This window comes from Microcebus murinus, chromosome 21 (genome assembly GCF_040939455.1).
Source record: "Microcebus murinus isolate Inina chromosome 21, M.murinus_Inina_mat1.0, whole genome shotgun sequence".
Taxonomy (NCBI): domain Eukaryota; kingdom Metazoa; phylum Chordata; class Mammalia; order Primates; family Cheirogaleidae; genus Microcebus; species Microcebus murinus.
This window is the reverse complement of record NC_134124.1, coordinates 2,324,901-2,337,915: the sequence shown is the minus strand read 5'-3', so window position 1 is coordinate 2,337,915 and position 13,015 is coordinate 2,324,901. Positions and strand designations below refer to the sequence as shown.

Below are 13,015 nucleotides of genomic sequence, written 5' to 3'. Positions count from 1 at the left end.
TTCAAAAAGAACCTGTTTCCTCTCAGCATTTTATCTTGGGCTTCCTGTGACCCAATCTTCAAGTTACTTTTATCATCGTTATCAGAACATCAGATTGTCTTAACCAAACAGTTCATGGCTATGACTAAAGAATATGACAGATCAGACATTCTTCTGCATCTGTTTCCCTCCCCCTATCCCTTTTTAGAGGGCTGGGGAAATTTTAGTTTTTAATCAAAGGCTTTATTTCTCCAGCGGTACAAAGCAATTTATCTGGGACTTTACAACTGCATAAAATATTTCTCAGAGTTGATACCAATCTTAGCAAGAGGATATTGCCTAACCCAACCCTAAAAATAGCAGAGTCATTACAGAGATATTGTGTTGGCCTTGATTTTCTATTGCACCACGGGTTATGCTACGTCAAAGTGTGTCTCTGCTGCTGTAGCTGCTCGTGTTACACGTGTACATCTCTTCTGTATTTACTGCGTGCCTGCACTGTGCTGAGTAGAACGTCCTTGCGGAACTCAGTCTCCTTCAGGAGGGAGATGCGGCCACGTAAATGGAGACTTATGGCGCAGCACAGTGAGGGCTGGTGGATGGTGAAGCCAGGTGGATGGTGAGCTGCCACGTGGCATTCTGCCCTTGTGGCCAGCGTGGTACTTGGCACGTGTCTGCCTGACCAAACGTTCCTAAAAGGCAGCTTTGAATGGGCAGTGCTGCTGTGTGGAACTGCTTGTATAAAGTATACAGCAGTATACAGCAGTATAAAGTATAAAAAACTGCTTTATACAAGCAGTTCCACAAGCAGGGAAGGAGTGACGTTGAGTTTGGATGCCACGTGCACTGGTGGCATGCTTCAAGTAAGGCAAAAGGGCTGGGGGCATGTGAGCCTGAAAGGCGGAGGAGTAGGCCCAGATCCTCTTGTGGGAGAGTTTTCTGCAAGCAATGGGAAGCCATGGAAGGATTTTAAGTGGGTCAGTCGCATTTGTGTTTTATAAGAACAACTGCTGGAAAAATTGCAAAGGACCAGAGGGGGAGGGAGCAAGACATGGCAGCTGGGAGAGCAGATGATGGACACACCTGTGTCCTGGGGGCTGAAACAGTCACCAGCCCTCCCAGCTGTTTCTCTTGCTCTCAGGATGGGTTAGACTGAGGGAGCAAAGGTGTCTTGTCTTCTCTTTACTCATGTTTCCTGACAGGTACCCAGGTGTGCAGTGAACACACACAACATGAAAACATACTTGTGTTTGGTTCAACGCTGGCTGGTAGGAAATAAGAAGAAGCAGACAGCTTAGAGACTGACAGTTGGACTGGGAAGGAGTTGACAGGAAGGGTGTATTAGAAGAGAGGCACTTCAGAGAGCTGTGGAGAGAATGGGTGCTTAAGGGCGAAAAACCAATTTAGGAGATGGCGTGGCAGCTAACTAGGGATTTAGTGCTGCACCTGGGAACGGAACCCCAACTTGAACTGATGAATTGAACCTTGAAATCAGGTTTTTCCTTTTTCCTATAACTGGAAAAAGGGCCTGCCTGGCCCTCGGCAGAAGCTGGGAGGAATCGAGAGGCCAGGCTGGACTTTGCTCTGTGAGAAAGCCGTTCGTCATACTTTATCTTGAGATGCCTGTGCTCAGGTGATCTGAACACCCTGAGATGGCACGTGGAGGAGAGTGAAGAAAAACAGGGCAGGCTCCGTGGCTCAGGCAGACCAGTGGCAGCAAGAAAACCCCTGTTGCATTTTTGTCCGAGCCAGCATTTCTAACTGTGGCTCACAAATGTTTCGATAAAAGGCAGCCAGCTATGGATGTGAGCCAAATGGGGTTTTTCCCCCCATTCATTTATCCAGTAAATATTCCCTACCAGATGCCAGTTAGAGATACCTATTTGTGGCAAAGGGTGGAGGTTGCTGATAGCCAGGAGGGTGCGGTTTGGCCTTTGTGGTCAATGTCACTCATTCCATGTGCAGAGAAGGGTCATGTCCCGTGGAGCTGGGGCTGAGTTTCCTAAGTGAATGTGCTTAAATGACAACACTTTAACTTTCACTTAATCCTGAGGTTTTTTACTCTCATGTGTATCCTCCTCGATTCCTGTTCTCTCATTCTTTTGGCAAATTCAGAGGTTTGTTGTTGGATGTTTCCATCTAGAGTCCAGAATAGCCTGTCTGGGGGTGAATGGGAAAGTCAGTTGCACCTTGACCAGCAAAGCTTGTCTCACGACAAACCCACTTAGAGCCGCTGCGTGTCTCCCATGGCCTGTTCTGTGTCTTTCTCATGACAGTCTTTCCTTCGCCATCCTGGCCTCATGTACAGACTATAACCTACAGTCACATCCTGTGGCAGACTACGGTGCACATTGGCCATCAAATGCAAATGAGGCTCAGTCAGAGAAGAAAGGAAACTAAAATTCTCAGTGCACATCTTCTCCGATTGGCCTCAGAAGCCTCCATGACTCTCAATTTTTTATTGCCCTTGGCATGCTGGTATTTTATGTGGGCAGGGTGAAACTGGCTGTGGTCAGGGTGAGACTTTAAGCTTTTGATTTATTCCCTTATTTTGAAAGGGTTAAAAAGATGTAACATATTTTGGTGTAATTTTAGTACTAGTATTAATTTTTGCCACCTGTGTGTAAGCAATGATGAAGAGTGCTCAGTCACTCTTAGGAGATCCATGTTCTCGCAGAGAATGTCTCCAAAAGGCAAGTTTCGATGGCCTGAAACTTGGTTTTGTTTTGTTCTCTCTTTAATTTCTTTAAAATAAGAGCTTTATTGGGATATACTTCACGTACTATGAAATTCATCCTTTTAAAGTGTATAATTCAAGGCCGAGTGCGGTGGCTTATGCCTGTGATCCCAGCACTCTGGGAGGCTGAGGCAGGAGAATCATTTGAGCTCAGGAGTTCGAGACCAGCCTGAGCAAGAGTGAGACCCCATCTGTACTAAAAATAGAAGGAAATTAGCTGGACAACTAAAAATATATAGAAAAATTTAGCCAGGCATGGTGGCGCATGCCTGTAGTCCAGCTACTCAGGAGGCTGAGGCAGGAGGATCGCTTGAGCCCAGAAGTTTGAGGTTGCTGTGAGCTAGGCTGACACCATGGCAGTCTAGCCCATGCAACAGAATGAGACCGTGCCTCAAAAAAAATAAGTAAAGTGTATAATTCAGTGGTTTTTAGTGTTTTCATAGAATTGTGTATTCATCACCACTATCTAGTGTCAGAACGTTTTTGTCACCCCCAAAGGAAACCCCATCCCCATCATCAGTCACTGCCTGTCCCTCCAAACCCCCAGCATCTAGCAACCAATGTTCTGTGTTTGCCTTTCTGGATGTTCCTGTTCTGGATGTATCGGCTACATAGAATCATGCCATTTGTGGACTGTTGCGTCTGGCGTCTGCTCTACGTAATGTTTCCCAGGTTCATCCACTTTGTGGTATATATCAGCACTTCCTTTTTATTGCCAAATAATAATACTCCATCATATGGGTATACCACATTTTGTTATATGTTCATCAGTTTGGACATTTGGATTGTGTCTGCTTTTTTGCTGTTATGAACAATGTTGCTATGAATGTATTCGTGCAGAGGTTTTTGTGTGGACATGTATCTTCAGTGCCCTTAGGGATATAGCCAGGATTGGAGTTTCTGGGTCATAAATTATGTTTAACTTTTTGAGGAACAGCCAACCGTTTTCTGCCGTGGCCACACCATTTTCCAATCCCACTGGCAATGTGTAGGGTTCCAGTTTTTCCACATGTATTGCCCTTATAGTTTTATTCTTTAATTTTAAAAAACAATTTATCATTTACGCACGTAGTGACACAGGGACTCAGTAGTCGAAAGCCAGGTCTCCAGCCCACTTGCTTAGTCCTAGCTCCATTCCTAGCAAAGCGTCTTCCCTTTCTTGTTTGTGGTGTTTCCAGTGGCTGGCGTCCTAATTCCAAAGGCTTCTGAATTCATTCATTAGTGGTTTTTTTCCTTCACTTTCTATTATAAAAACTTTCAAATATGTATGAAAGTAGAATAGTACAGTCAACCCCCCACGTACCCATCCCCAGCCATAATAATCAGTTCATGACCACTATTACTATTATATTTTGATTTATCAACTTTAAATATTATATGTTGATTTCCCTATTGAAAAATGAGAGTTTATGTAATTTACACTGCTACTTCCAAATTGTTTATTTTTATTTTTAATTTAGGTTTTAGAGACAGGCTCTTGCTCTGTCACCCAGGTTGGAGTGCAGTGGCACAATCACAGCTCACTGCAGCTTCGAACTCCTGGCCTCCAGCAAGCCTCCTGCCTTGGCCTCCCAAGTAGCTGGGAAAAAATGTACGAGCCACAGTGCCTGGCTTCTAAATTTTTTTATAGGAAATTATTTTTAGTTCTATTACCAGTTCAGTTTTGAATAAATACCTATATTTCTTGTTCTTGTTCCATGAGCCTTAGTGTTATTTGATGCCTTCTCCGTATGAGTTGGAGATTTCAGGGCCCTGCCTCTCTTTCTTTACTTCTGTTTTACCTCCCAACTGTTTCCAGCTGTTCCTTTCATAGCGTCAGGCGAATAGCACTGATAGTCTGTTCTCTTACCGTGATTAAGTCTTCTGTGCTCTGTTGGTTGGTTCTGACACTAATCAAGGGAATTTACATTATGGTTGTAAGTGTTGTTCACTGCAAAGCCATGTAGTGTGTGAAGGTTACTTATGTTTTCTAGAGACTCAATGTAACAACCCTTGTGTCAGTGGGAGAAGCATGTTCTAAGCATCCAGGTGATGCCTTTTCTATTCAGAAATATATGGTAGAGTCAGTAGGACTCGTGAACTCGAACTCTCGCACACGTCATTGACATCTTGTGTGGCCTTGTATCCTTTAACTGTCTTGTGCTTTGTGTCCCCAACTAGAGAGGGACCCCTTGGGAGGGACATGGTCTTTCCTGTTCTGCTCCCACCACATTTGTAGTCTCTCAGTGAACTAAACTGGTCTCCCTAAAGGTTGCAAACCATAACTTCATTTGTCAAGCAAACATAGCCAATACCATCAAATGCCATTGCTGTTAGAGTCTACATATACTTTATTTTATGATGAATTATAAATATATAAATATTTTTAAAATAAAGCCATTAAAAACTCATAAATTAAAACATTCAGCTCTGACACTTTGAATATTTCTCCTTCATGATCGCCTTTAGCCTTTCCAAGAAGTCTCTCAGCGTGCTCTGCTTGGCTTCACTCACAGGGCAGCGGCTCTGCAAAAGAGTCATCTCGTTAGCTTGCAGGGGTCAGCGCGTGAGTTTTGCTGTCATGCCCGTCTACTCCAGCATGCCCACTCCGGCACCTGCCACCCAAACAGCCTTGTCAAACCAGGGCCTCCAGTCCAGCTTGATGAGGAGCCTAACTAATGTTGCCACGAGGCCAGCAGGGTTTGCCTATTCTTGGTATGTGCTACTTACACTTCTAGAAATGTCAGTGCACCACAATTGCCTGTCTTCCTTCAGGGCTTGCGCAGTCTCTGGTCACAGCCAGGTGCTGCTCAGACCTGCCCGTGTGGCCGCCTGGACATCTGGGAGGTTCATTTCTGTCGCTCTCCTGCCCATGAAATAGCAGCCCCACCGCCCAGTGGCCCTAACAGTGGGACACAGTCCAGACACCTGCCACCAGGCTGCTGCTTCAGTGTGAATCTCAGCATACTGCTTATGAATTGCATTGCCTGGGACAGACTGCTTAATCTATAAAAGCTTCAATTTCTTCTGTAAGAGGGGACAATCGTTGGCCTCCTTGCCTGCTTCATAATGTGAGAGCATTAATGGGGAGAATGTGTGTCATGTCAGGTCCCTATTCTTTTTTTTTTTTTTTTTGAGACAGAGTCTCACTTTGTTGCCCAGGCTAGAGTGAGTGCCGTGGCGTCAGCCTGGCTCACAGCAACCTCAATCTCCGGGGCTCAGCGATCCTACTGCCTCAGCCTCCCGAGTAGCTGGGACTACAGGCATGCGCCACCATGCCCGGCTAATTTTTTCTATATATATTTTTAGTTGGTCAATTAATTTGTTTCTATTTTTGGTAGAGACGGGGTCTCGCTCAGGCTGGTTTCGAACTCCTGACCTTGAGCAATCCGCCCGCCTCGGCCTCCCAAAGTGCTAGGATTACAGGCGTGAGCCACCGCGCCCGGCCTCAGGTCCCTATTCTTACCTTGCCTCATAATAAGGCGATAGGCCCAGGAGGGGAGGGACGTCCTTGCTTTCCACTAATGCCGTTTCCTCCACCCAATGTTAGATAGTGTCACCTGGCTGCAGGGGCTTCTGTCCTCTAATCATTCTCCCTCTTTCCTGTGTCATCAGTTCTCCCTTCTCCATTGGATCATTCTACTGGTTACTGACGTGCTGAGTGTACACCCACCTGAAAAGAGCTGCCCTCTTGCCATACCTGCCCTCCAGCTGTTCTGTTTCTCCACAGTCTTACAGCAAAACACCTCAGAAGAGCTTTCTATTCTCACTGTCCCCTTTGTTCCCCTCTCCCCTCCCAGTCCTCTAGTGAGGGAGCTGCAGTCGGCTTCCTTCCCTGCCCCCGCTGACACCAGCATCCTGACGACTTTGTCACGCTGAGCCCAGTGGCCCTTCTCTGTCTTCCTCTCACCTGACCTTGTAGGACGTTTGACACAGGTGATCACTTCCTCCTGGAAGAGTTTCCTCACCTGCCTTCTGGGCACCACGCTCTCTCCAGTTCTGCGCTGCTTCCCTGGCTGCTGCTTCTCAGCCTGTGTCGCTACACCCTCCTCTTCCTGACTTGAATAGTTGGGGGCCTCCAGGCTCAGGCCTTGGGTCTCTCCCTTTGTCTGTCATTGAGACTTTACACAGCATCTGTCTGAGGACTCTCTGCTCTCCACTGCAAGTTCTGACCTCTCCCCTGAGATCCAGGCTTATCTAGCGTCTTCTCAGCATCTCCATTTGGCTATCAATAGGCACTTCACACTCACCACGGACAAAATCTAACCGGGATCTTCTGCTCAGCCTCCAGCCCTGCTCTGACCCATCTTCCATGTCTCTTCAAATACCACCAACCATCCCCAACGGGGTTTTGGCAGGAACCAAGAGGTCACCCTTTACCCTTCTGTCTCTCACCCCTTACGACCAATCTTCTGCCAGCAAATCCCTCTGTCTCTATTTCTAGTTTATGCCCCAGATCTAGGGACCTCCACTGCTTCCACCCTGTCCAAGCCACCATCATCTCCAGCCTGGTTTGCTATGGAGCCTCCCAGCAGGACACCGTGCTTATGTACTTGTGTTCAGTCTGTCGACCACGCAGAGTCGTCATTTTAAATCACAGACATGAGATCCTCCTCTTGGCCTTGCTCAGAACTCTGCAGGTGTCTCCCACTGTACTTGGAGCTGAGTCCAAAAGCCTTATGTGATCTGGTCTCCTAGGAAAGTCCCTTCTGCTCACTCTGATGCAGCCCCACGGGCCTTCCCGCTGAGCTGTGAGCATAGGAAGCTCATTTCCACCTCAGGGCCTTAGCATAGCTCTTCCTTCTGCCTGGAATGTTCTTTCCCCAGTTGGTCACTGACTTCTCCCTCACTTAATTTAAACATCTGCTTGGATAACGTCACCAGCTCCTAAGTCAGTGCCCTCTTTATTCCTGTATTTGTCTTCATAGCACTTACTACTGCGGGACGTCAGATTACATGTGTGTTTTTCTAGCTCCCCCAGTGGAACATTCCACGAGAGCATCCCACTCTGCCTTCTCACCTCTAATGCTGTGTTTCCAGTGCCTGGAACAGTACCTGGCACTCGTAGAGCTTCAATGAATACTTGTTGAATAAATGGGCTTATTCATCAAGAGTACTATAACTCATAAGGAGAAATTTTGTTTTTTGAGAGACAAAGTCTCACTCTGTCACCCTCGCTGGAGCACCGTGTGTGATCATTACTCACTACAGCCTTAAAATCCTGGCCTCAAGCGATCCTCCCACCTCAGCCTCCCGAAGTGCTGGAATTATAGGCACACGCTGCCATACCCACTAATTTTTAAAATGTTTTCTTGAGATGGGGGACTGCTATGTTTCCCTGGCTGGTCTCAGACTCCTGGCCTCAAGCGATCCTCCCACCTTGGTCTCCCAAAGTGCTGGGATTGCAGGCGTGAGCCACCGGGCCCAGCCAAGGAGGAGCGTTTAGAAGCGAGGCAGCCGCGTGTGAGGACAAGCTGTCAGCTCACCGCGTGTGCCATGCTGCAGAGGTTCCTGTCCAGTCCTTTCAGGAGTTTGATCACGTGCTGGTGGCTGTGGAACCGTGGCGGTGTGGCCGCGCCCCTGCAGATGGCGTTCTCGCGGTGACTGTAGAGCTGCCGGAGCATGGTCGCCGCCCTGCAGAAGATTTCCTTCTCAGTGGTGTTCTAGAAAGAGAAAGGCCACAGGTAGCTGTGTGCTCCCTCTGCTTCAGACCCCGCAGGGAGATTTTTCCTCCCGATTTCTTCTTTCCAGGAGGACAGATGGAGAAGGTGAGTTTGCTCATGTTCCCCTGAAGGAAGGGGGCCGGTCATGGTCACAGGCCTCCACACATGGCTCCCGGCTACCTGCCAATGCAGCAGCCTCCTCCCCAGAACCTCCCGTTTCTTCCCCTTGGAGGGCTTTGCTGAGAGGGACCTGAGTAAAGCTGCCCCACCAGATAAGTGGCAGAGTGGGGGGACATGCAGGACCCTCCGTCCCTACTGCCCGTGTCTCTGTCTTTGTACCATGTGAGCTGTTCCTGCCTGGAAAGTTCCCACCTGAGCTTACTTGGATTCTGCTTTCATCCCTACAAGGTTTTAAAATCCAGGTTTCCCTGAAAATCCTACATCCTGTGGCCTGAATGCTGCTGCCATGGGCGGCTCCTCACTCAGCCCTCCCCGTGGGAGAAAGCAGTGTGTGCCGAGGTTCGTGGTCCACGTGAGAAGACAAGGTGCTTCCCCACACAGCAAGAGGTAAGTGCCCAGATCAGGGCCAGGTGCTCCAGGAGTCTGGCCTGGGGAGATCTGGGTGGGACCCGCTTCTGGGAGAGGGGGCCACTGAGCTGGGCCTTGGAGAGAGGCCCTTTGGCCTAAGTGGAGCATGGTCAGGGCCTCTTTGGGATGCTCGCAGCTCTGACGTGGCCTGGCCACGTGGCTCTTCCTAGGAAACAGCTCTTGTTGGGGACCGGGCCTGGCACATCCCCTCATTTTCCACTGAAGAACAAAGGCACAGACCTTGGAGATCAGTGTCAGCTGGAGCTGGTTTCCTTATCTAGTTCAGATAAAGAAAGCTACGTCTAGCCTCTGCCAGGACTCGCTCTCTCCCTTGCTACTCAAAGTGTGGGCCACGGCCCAGCAGCCTAGTCGTTGCCTGGAGCTCGTTAGGGATGAGCAGCGCAGGCCGTACCCAGACCTGCTGCATCAGAACATGCAGTGACAAGATCCCAGGGGGTTATTTGAGACACACTGTGTAGCTTTTCAGTTCTTACAGTTATGTATTTGTTCTGATGATCAAGGTAATATATGTTTGCTATAAAGGTAATACATAGTCAACAAAAACGAATCCACTCATCCCACCAGTCAGAGATAACTACAGTTAATATTTTAGTAAATATCTTCCTTTGTTTTCTTAATACTTTATTTTTTTCCAAAATTGGCATCAACTATTAGTGCTGTTTTGTAACCCTTTCGGACTTAATGCACCCAATGAGCATTTTTCTTAAGTCATTCCATAGCATTTATGAACGGGCTTGCGAGCTGCGTAGAAACCCGCTGCACAGTTGCACCGTAATCTATCAATCCCCTGCTGTCGTCGTTTTTTGTTTCTGTAAATGTGGCTGAGAGTAAGTAGTCTGCGTAAATCTCTGTGTTCATCTCTTATGTATGCAGGCTAAGTTCTAGAAGGGCACTTCCTATTTTAAGGTTTTTCTGGGAGGGTCTAGACTGAAGCACTGGAATCCCAGACCATGGGAACTTCCCCTCCCCTCTGCGGGGTGATGTCCCAAGGGAAGGGCCAGTGGTAGGACATTTACTTAATGAACTGCTAAGAGTCACTCGTGGTCCCTGATCTTAGTTGGAAATTTAGAGCAGTGTCGGATTCTCTGGGCTCTGGGAGTCAAGAAACTTCCCACCCATCACCACACCCCTCTGGGCTCACTGGACAGAGCCAGGTGGGGAGCACGAGGGGTGGTGAGGAGGCCGCAGCCACCGTGTGTCAGAGGTGGACAGGCACCACGATGCTGTAGAGAGAACAGCGAGATTCAGGAAGGTCCAGAGAAGAGCCCCTTTGCTTAGTTTCCCACCAAAACCTAGTGAGACTTTCTGAAGCTTCCGGTTGGAGCATAGGAATTAGAGTGCATCTTAGTTTTGACCAGTGTGTGGCCACATGATATAGGAAAAAACCATCTAAAGATATTAGTCAAAGGACTTTCTAAAGGTGATGAGGATAAAATAGGAATTGAAAAGAGCTGGCATGCAATGGAAAAACTTTAAAGGAACTAATTCTAAAGGCAGTTTTCGTTAAAGGCCTTAAACTCTTAGTTCCATTGGTTTTGCCGCAAAAGGATGCCCCATCTGTCCCACCCCGGCTTCCTGCTCCCCCCTGCCCATCTGGCCTCTGCTGCTGGAGTGTCCGGCAGTGGCCCCAGGATTGCTCCCGGCCGCCTGGCCAAACTTGGCTCAGAGCTGCTCGGGGAGAGTGAGTACTGTCGACTCAGCTGGGACAAGGCCAGTGGGTTTTCATGGTCCTAAACGAGGCTGGTCAGGAACCAGTTAGAACTCTAATGTAGTCACTGCCACAGAAGAACTCTCCCAGGTGGCTCCTTCCAGACACTCCCGTGAGGGACAGACCTCCTGGTGTGGGCTTTTGATCAGTGTGTGACATCTGACAGCAACACTTTCCACTGACGCAAGAGCCGGATTCCAGCCATCCCTCAAATCACCTCATAATCACTTTCAGATCTTCCAGTGTGGAAACCAGGGCGTGATGGGGTGTGAATACTCGCAAAAGGCCACAGCTAGGTGACGGCGGCGGAACTGGGGCTGGAACTGTGCGCATTCCCACTTCCAACTCTGGCTCTTCCTCCAGGGCCAGGTCCTGGTGGGCTGGTCCCGTCCCGGGGCTTTTTCAGAGCCTCTCAGCAGAGCAGCAGCCCTGGCACAAACCGCCTGGGTTGGAAGGGCTTGGAGATTTTGTGTACATATATAAATTACATATGCGTGTGTGCATATATTTGTCCTTCAGAATCTCCTGTGTCAGACTCCTGGGATAATCTATAATGCAGTGAGATGATGCAGATGGAGGTCTGAAGAGCAGTTTTCCCCATGGAGCAGGAAGGGCCGTTCTGCGGCCTGAGTGGCCGAGGTGGCCCTGCCCCACCCACAGGGCTTCGCTCCTGGCCCAGGCATCCCCCCTAGTTCCCGTGGAAAGCAGGTAGTTCAGAGACCACTGGTAAATTGAGGCTTTAGGGCTTTCATTCTCAGTCGTGTGTTTCCATGAAAACAGGAACTGCAGTGCACAAAGCTATCGATACGGCTGTATCATGTGTTTGTCAGAGAAAACGCACTATCAACTGTCAGATCTGTCTCCTCCCACTGCAGATGGGGGGCGGGGGTGAGATGCACAGGAGCAGCCATGGGGGGGGGGTGTCGGACCTGTCCGGCGGGACTGTTCTGGACCCAGCTGGAGGGGAATTGGGCAGGACAGGGCAGGCTGAGGGGTCCCAGACCCTGGAACCCAGGGGGCTGTTAGGTGACCAGGCTGTGGGAGAGGAGGGGCTCTGGCAATACCTCTTCTGTTGCCATAGGAAGTCTCTTAGACAAAATGAAAGCTCCTTCAGCCTGTAATCTCAATATCTGCTTCTGTGAGAGTGTTTGGTGTTTCAGAAATGTATGGGCCAGAAAAGTTCTCTCATTCAACAGGCCTCTACTGAACGTCCCCTGCATTCCAGGTGCTATGCCAAGTGCTGGGTGAAGCCCCAGAGAGCTTTTCTTTACCCAGGATCTGAATTAGAATTACAAAATCTAAGCCTTCTATTACACATCTTCTAAATCAAGTGAAACCAGAAACATCAAATCATGCTCAAGAGTAAAGATCAGAATTCTCATCCCTTGGAAATGTTTAACGTGTCATGGTTAATGTGTGCCCTCCCGTTTCCCATTAAACAAGTTTCAAGTGCAAACTCTTGTGGACGGCGCTCCTCTCCCGAGTCACCCACTGCCCAAAGGACCAAGGGACGCTTCTTACCTTGGGGGCAGCAAAGACGTCTGCTACAGCCAGCTCGGTGCACGGAGTCTGGGCCAGGCAGGAACGAGAGAGCGAGAGACAGGATTAGCCTCCCACTAGACACACAGACCCTCGATGAGCATCTCCCTCCTCCCACGGAGAAAACTTCCTACACTCCCTTGGAAAAGAGTGTCTGTCGAGAGAAGTCTTGCTGCACCGCCGCCAGCTACCAATCCCAGCTTCAACTTCCCCAGCGGCTCTGATGTTCTTCTCATGGTCTAGAAAAACCCGCAGCATCCCCAGAACTTCTGGAGAGATGGTGCCAGATACTCACCTTGCTCTCTGTGAGGATGTTCAGAGTTTTGATGCTCTCTGTTAAGATGATGCCGCATCTGTGTCCGTGGGCCATGCTGCCGGCACATGCTAGGAGGCAGAACAGAGGAGGGATCATCTGGGAGGTAAGACCCATTAATAGATCTCTGTTTGCAATGACAATCTGAGACAATTAGTTTATCAGGAGAAGCTAACAATGCAGTTCTAACAAAGAAATCTCTATATATAGATTTAAAATTGCTGAAACCAAAGGAAAATGAGTTTACATTGGAAATTTTCATTACACCCGACTGTCATTCGTTAGGGGCCAATCAGCACCTCTCTTCCAGGAGAAAAAATGCCTCACAGAAACAGGTAAGATGTTCCTGTGAAATCAGACCAATAGGAAAATGAAACCTTTTTTTAAAATTGACTACAAAGTTTCAGCATAGGAAATTACACCATAATTTGCTGTGCAGATTAATCTTATCAGCTTGGGGGTTGCTGCTGGCTTTTTGCTTTGCATAG

General features: G+C 48.5%; 1 protein-coding gene across 1 annotated transcript; it reads right to left on the bottom strand.

Moving 5' to 3' along the window:
• Positions 1-5,119: 5,119 nt before the first annotated feature.
• IL4 (interleukin 4) lies at positions 5,120-12,644 on the bottom strand. The gene is made up of 4 exons (XM_012762129.3): positions 12,510-12,644; positions 12,197-12,244; positions 8,182-8,358; positions 5,120-5,221 (listed from the first exon to the last, which is right to left on the bottom strand). Exons 1-4 carry the CDS (start codon positions 12,642-12,644, stop codon positions 5,120-5,122), a joined length of 462 nt encoding a protein of 153 aa, XP_012617583.2.
• Between the last annotated feature and the right edge of the window lie 371 nt (positions 12,645-13,015).

Bases quoted from the DNA above. Each gene is read 5' to 3' on its own strand.
- IL4 (XM_012762129.3), bottom strand. From the start codon at position 12,644: ATGGGTCTTACCTCCCAGATGATCCCTCCTCTGTTCTGCCTCCTAGCA. The intron at 12,245-12,509 runs GTGAGTATCTGG...TGCCTGGCCCAG, and splicing joins ACATCCTCACAGAGAGCAAG to ACTCCGTGCACCGAGCTGGC. The intron at 8,359-12,196 runs GTAAGAAGCGTC...TTCTCTTTCTAG, and splicing joins ACGTCTTTGCTGCCCCCAAG to AACACCACTGAGAAGGAAAT.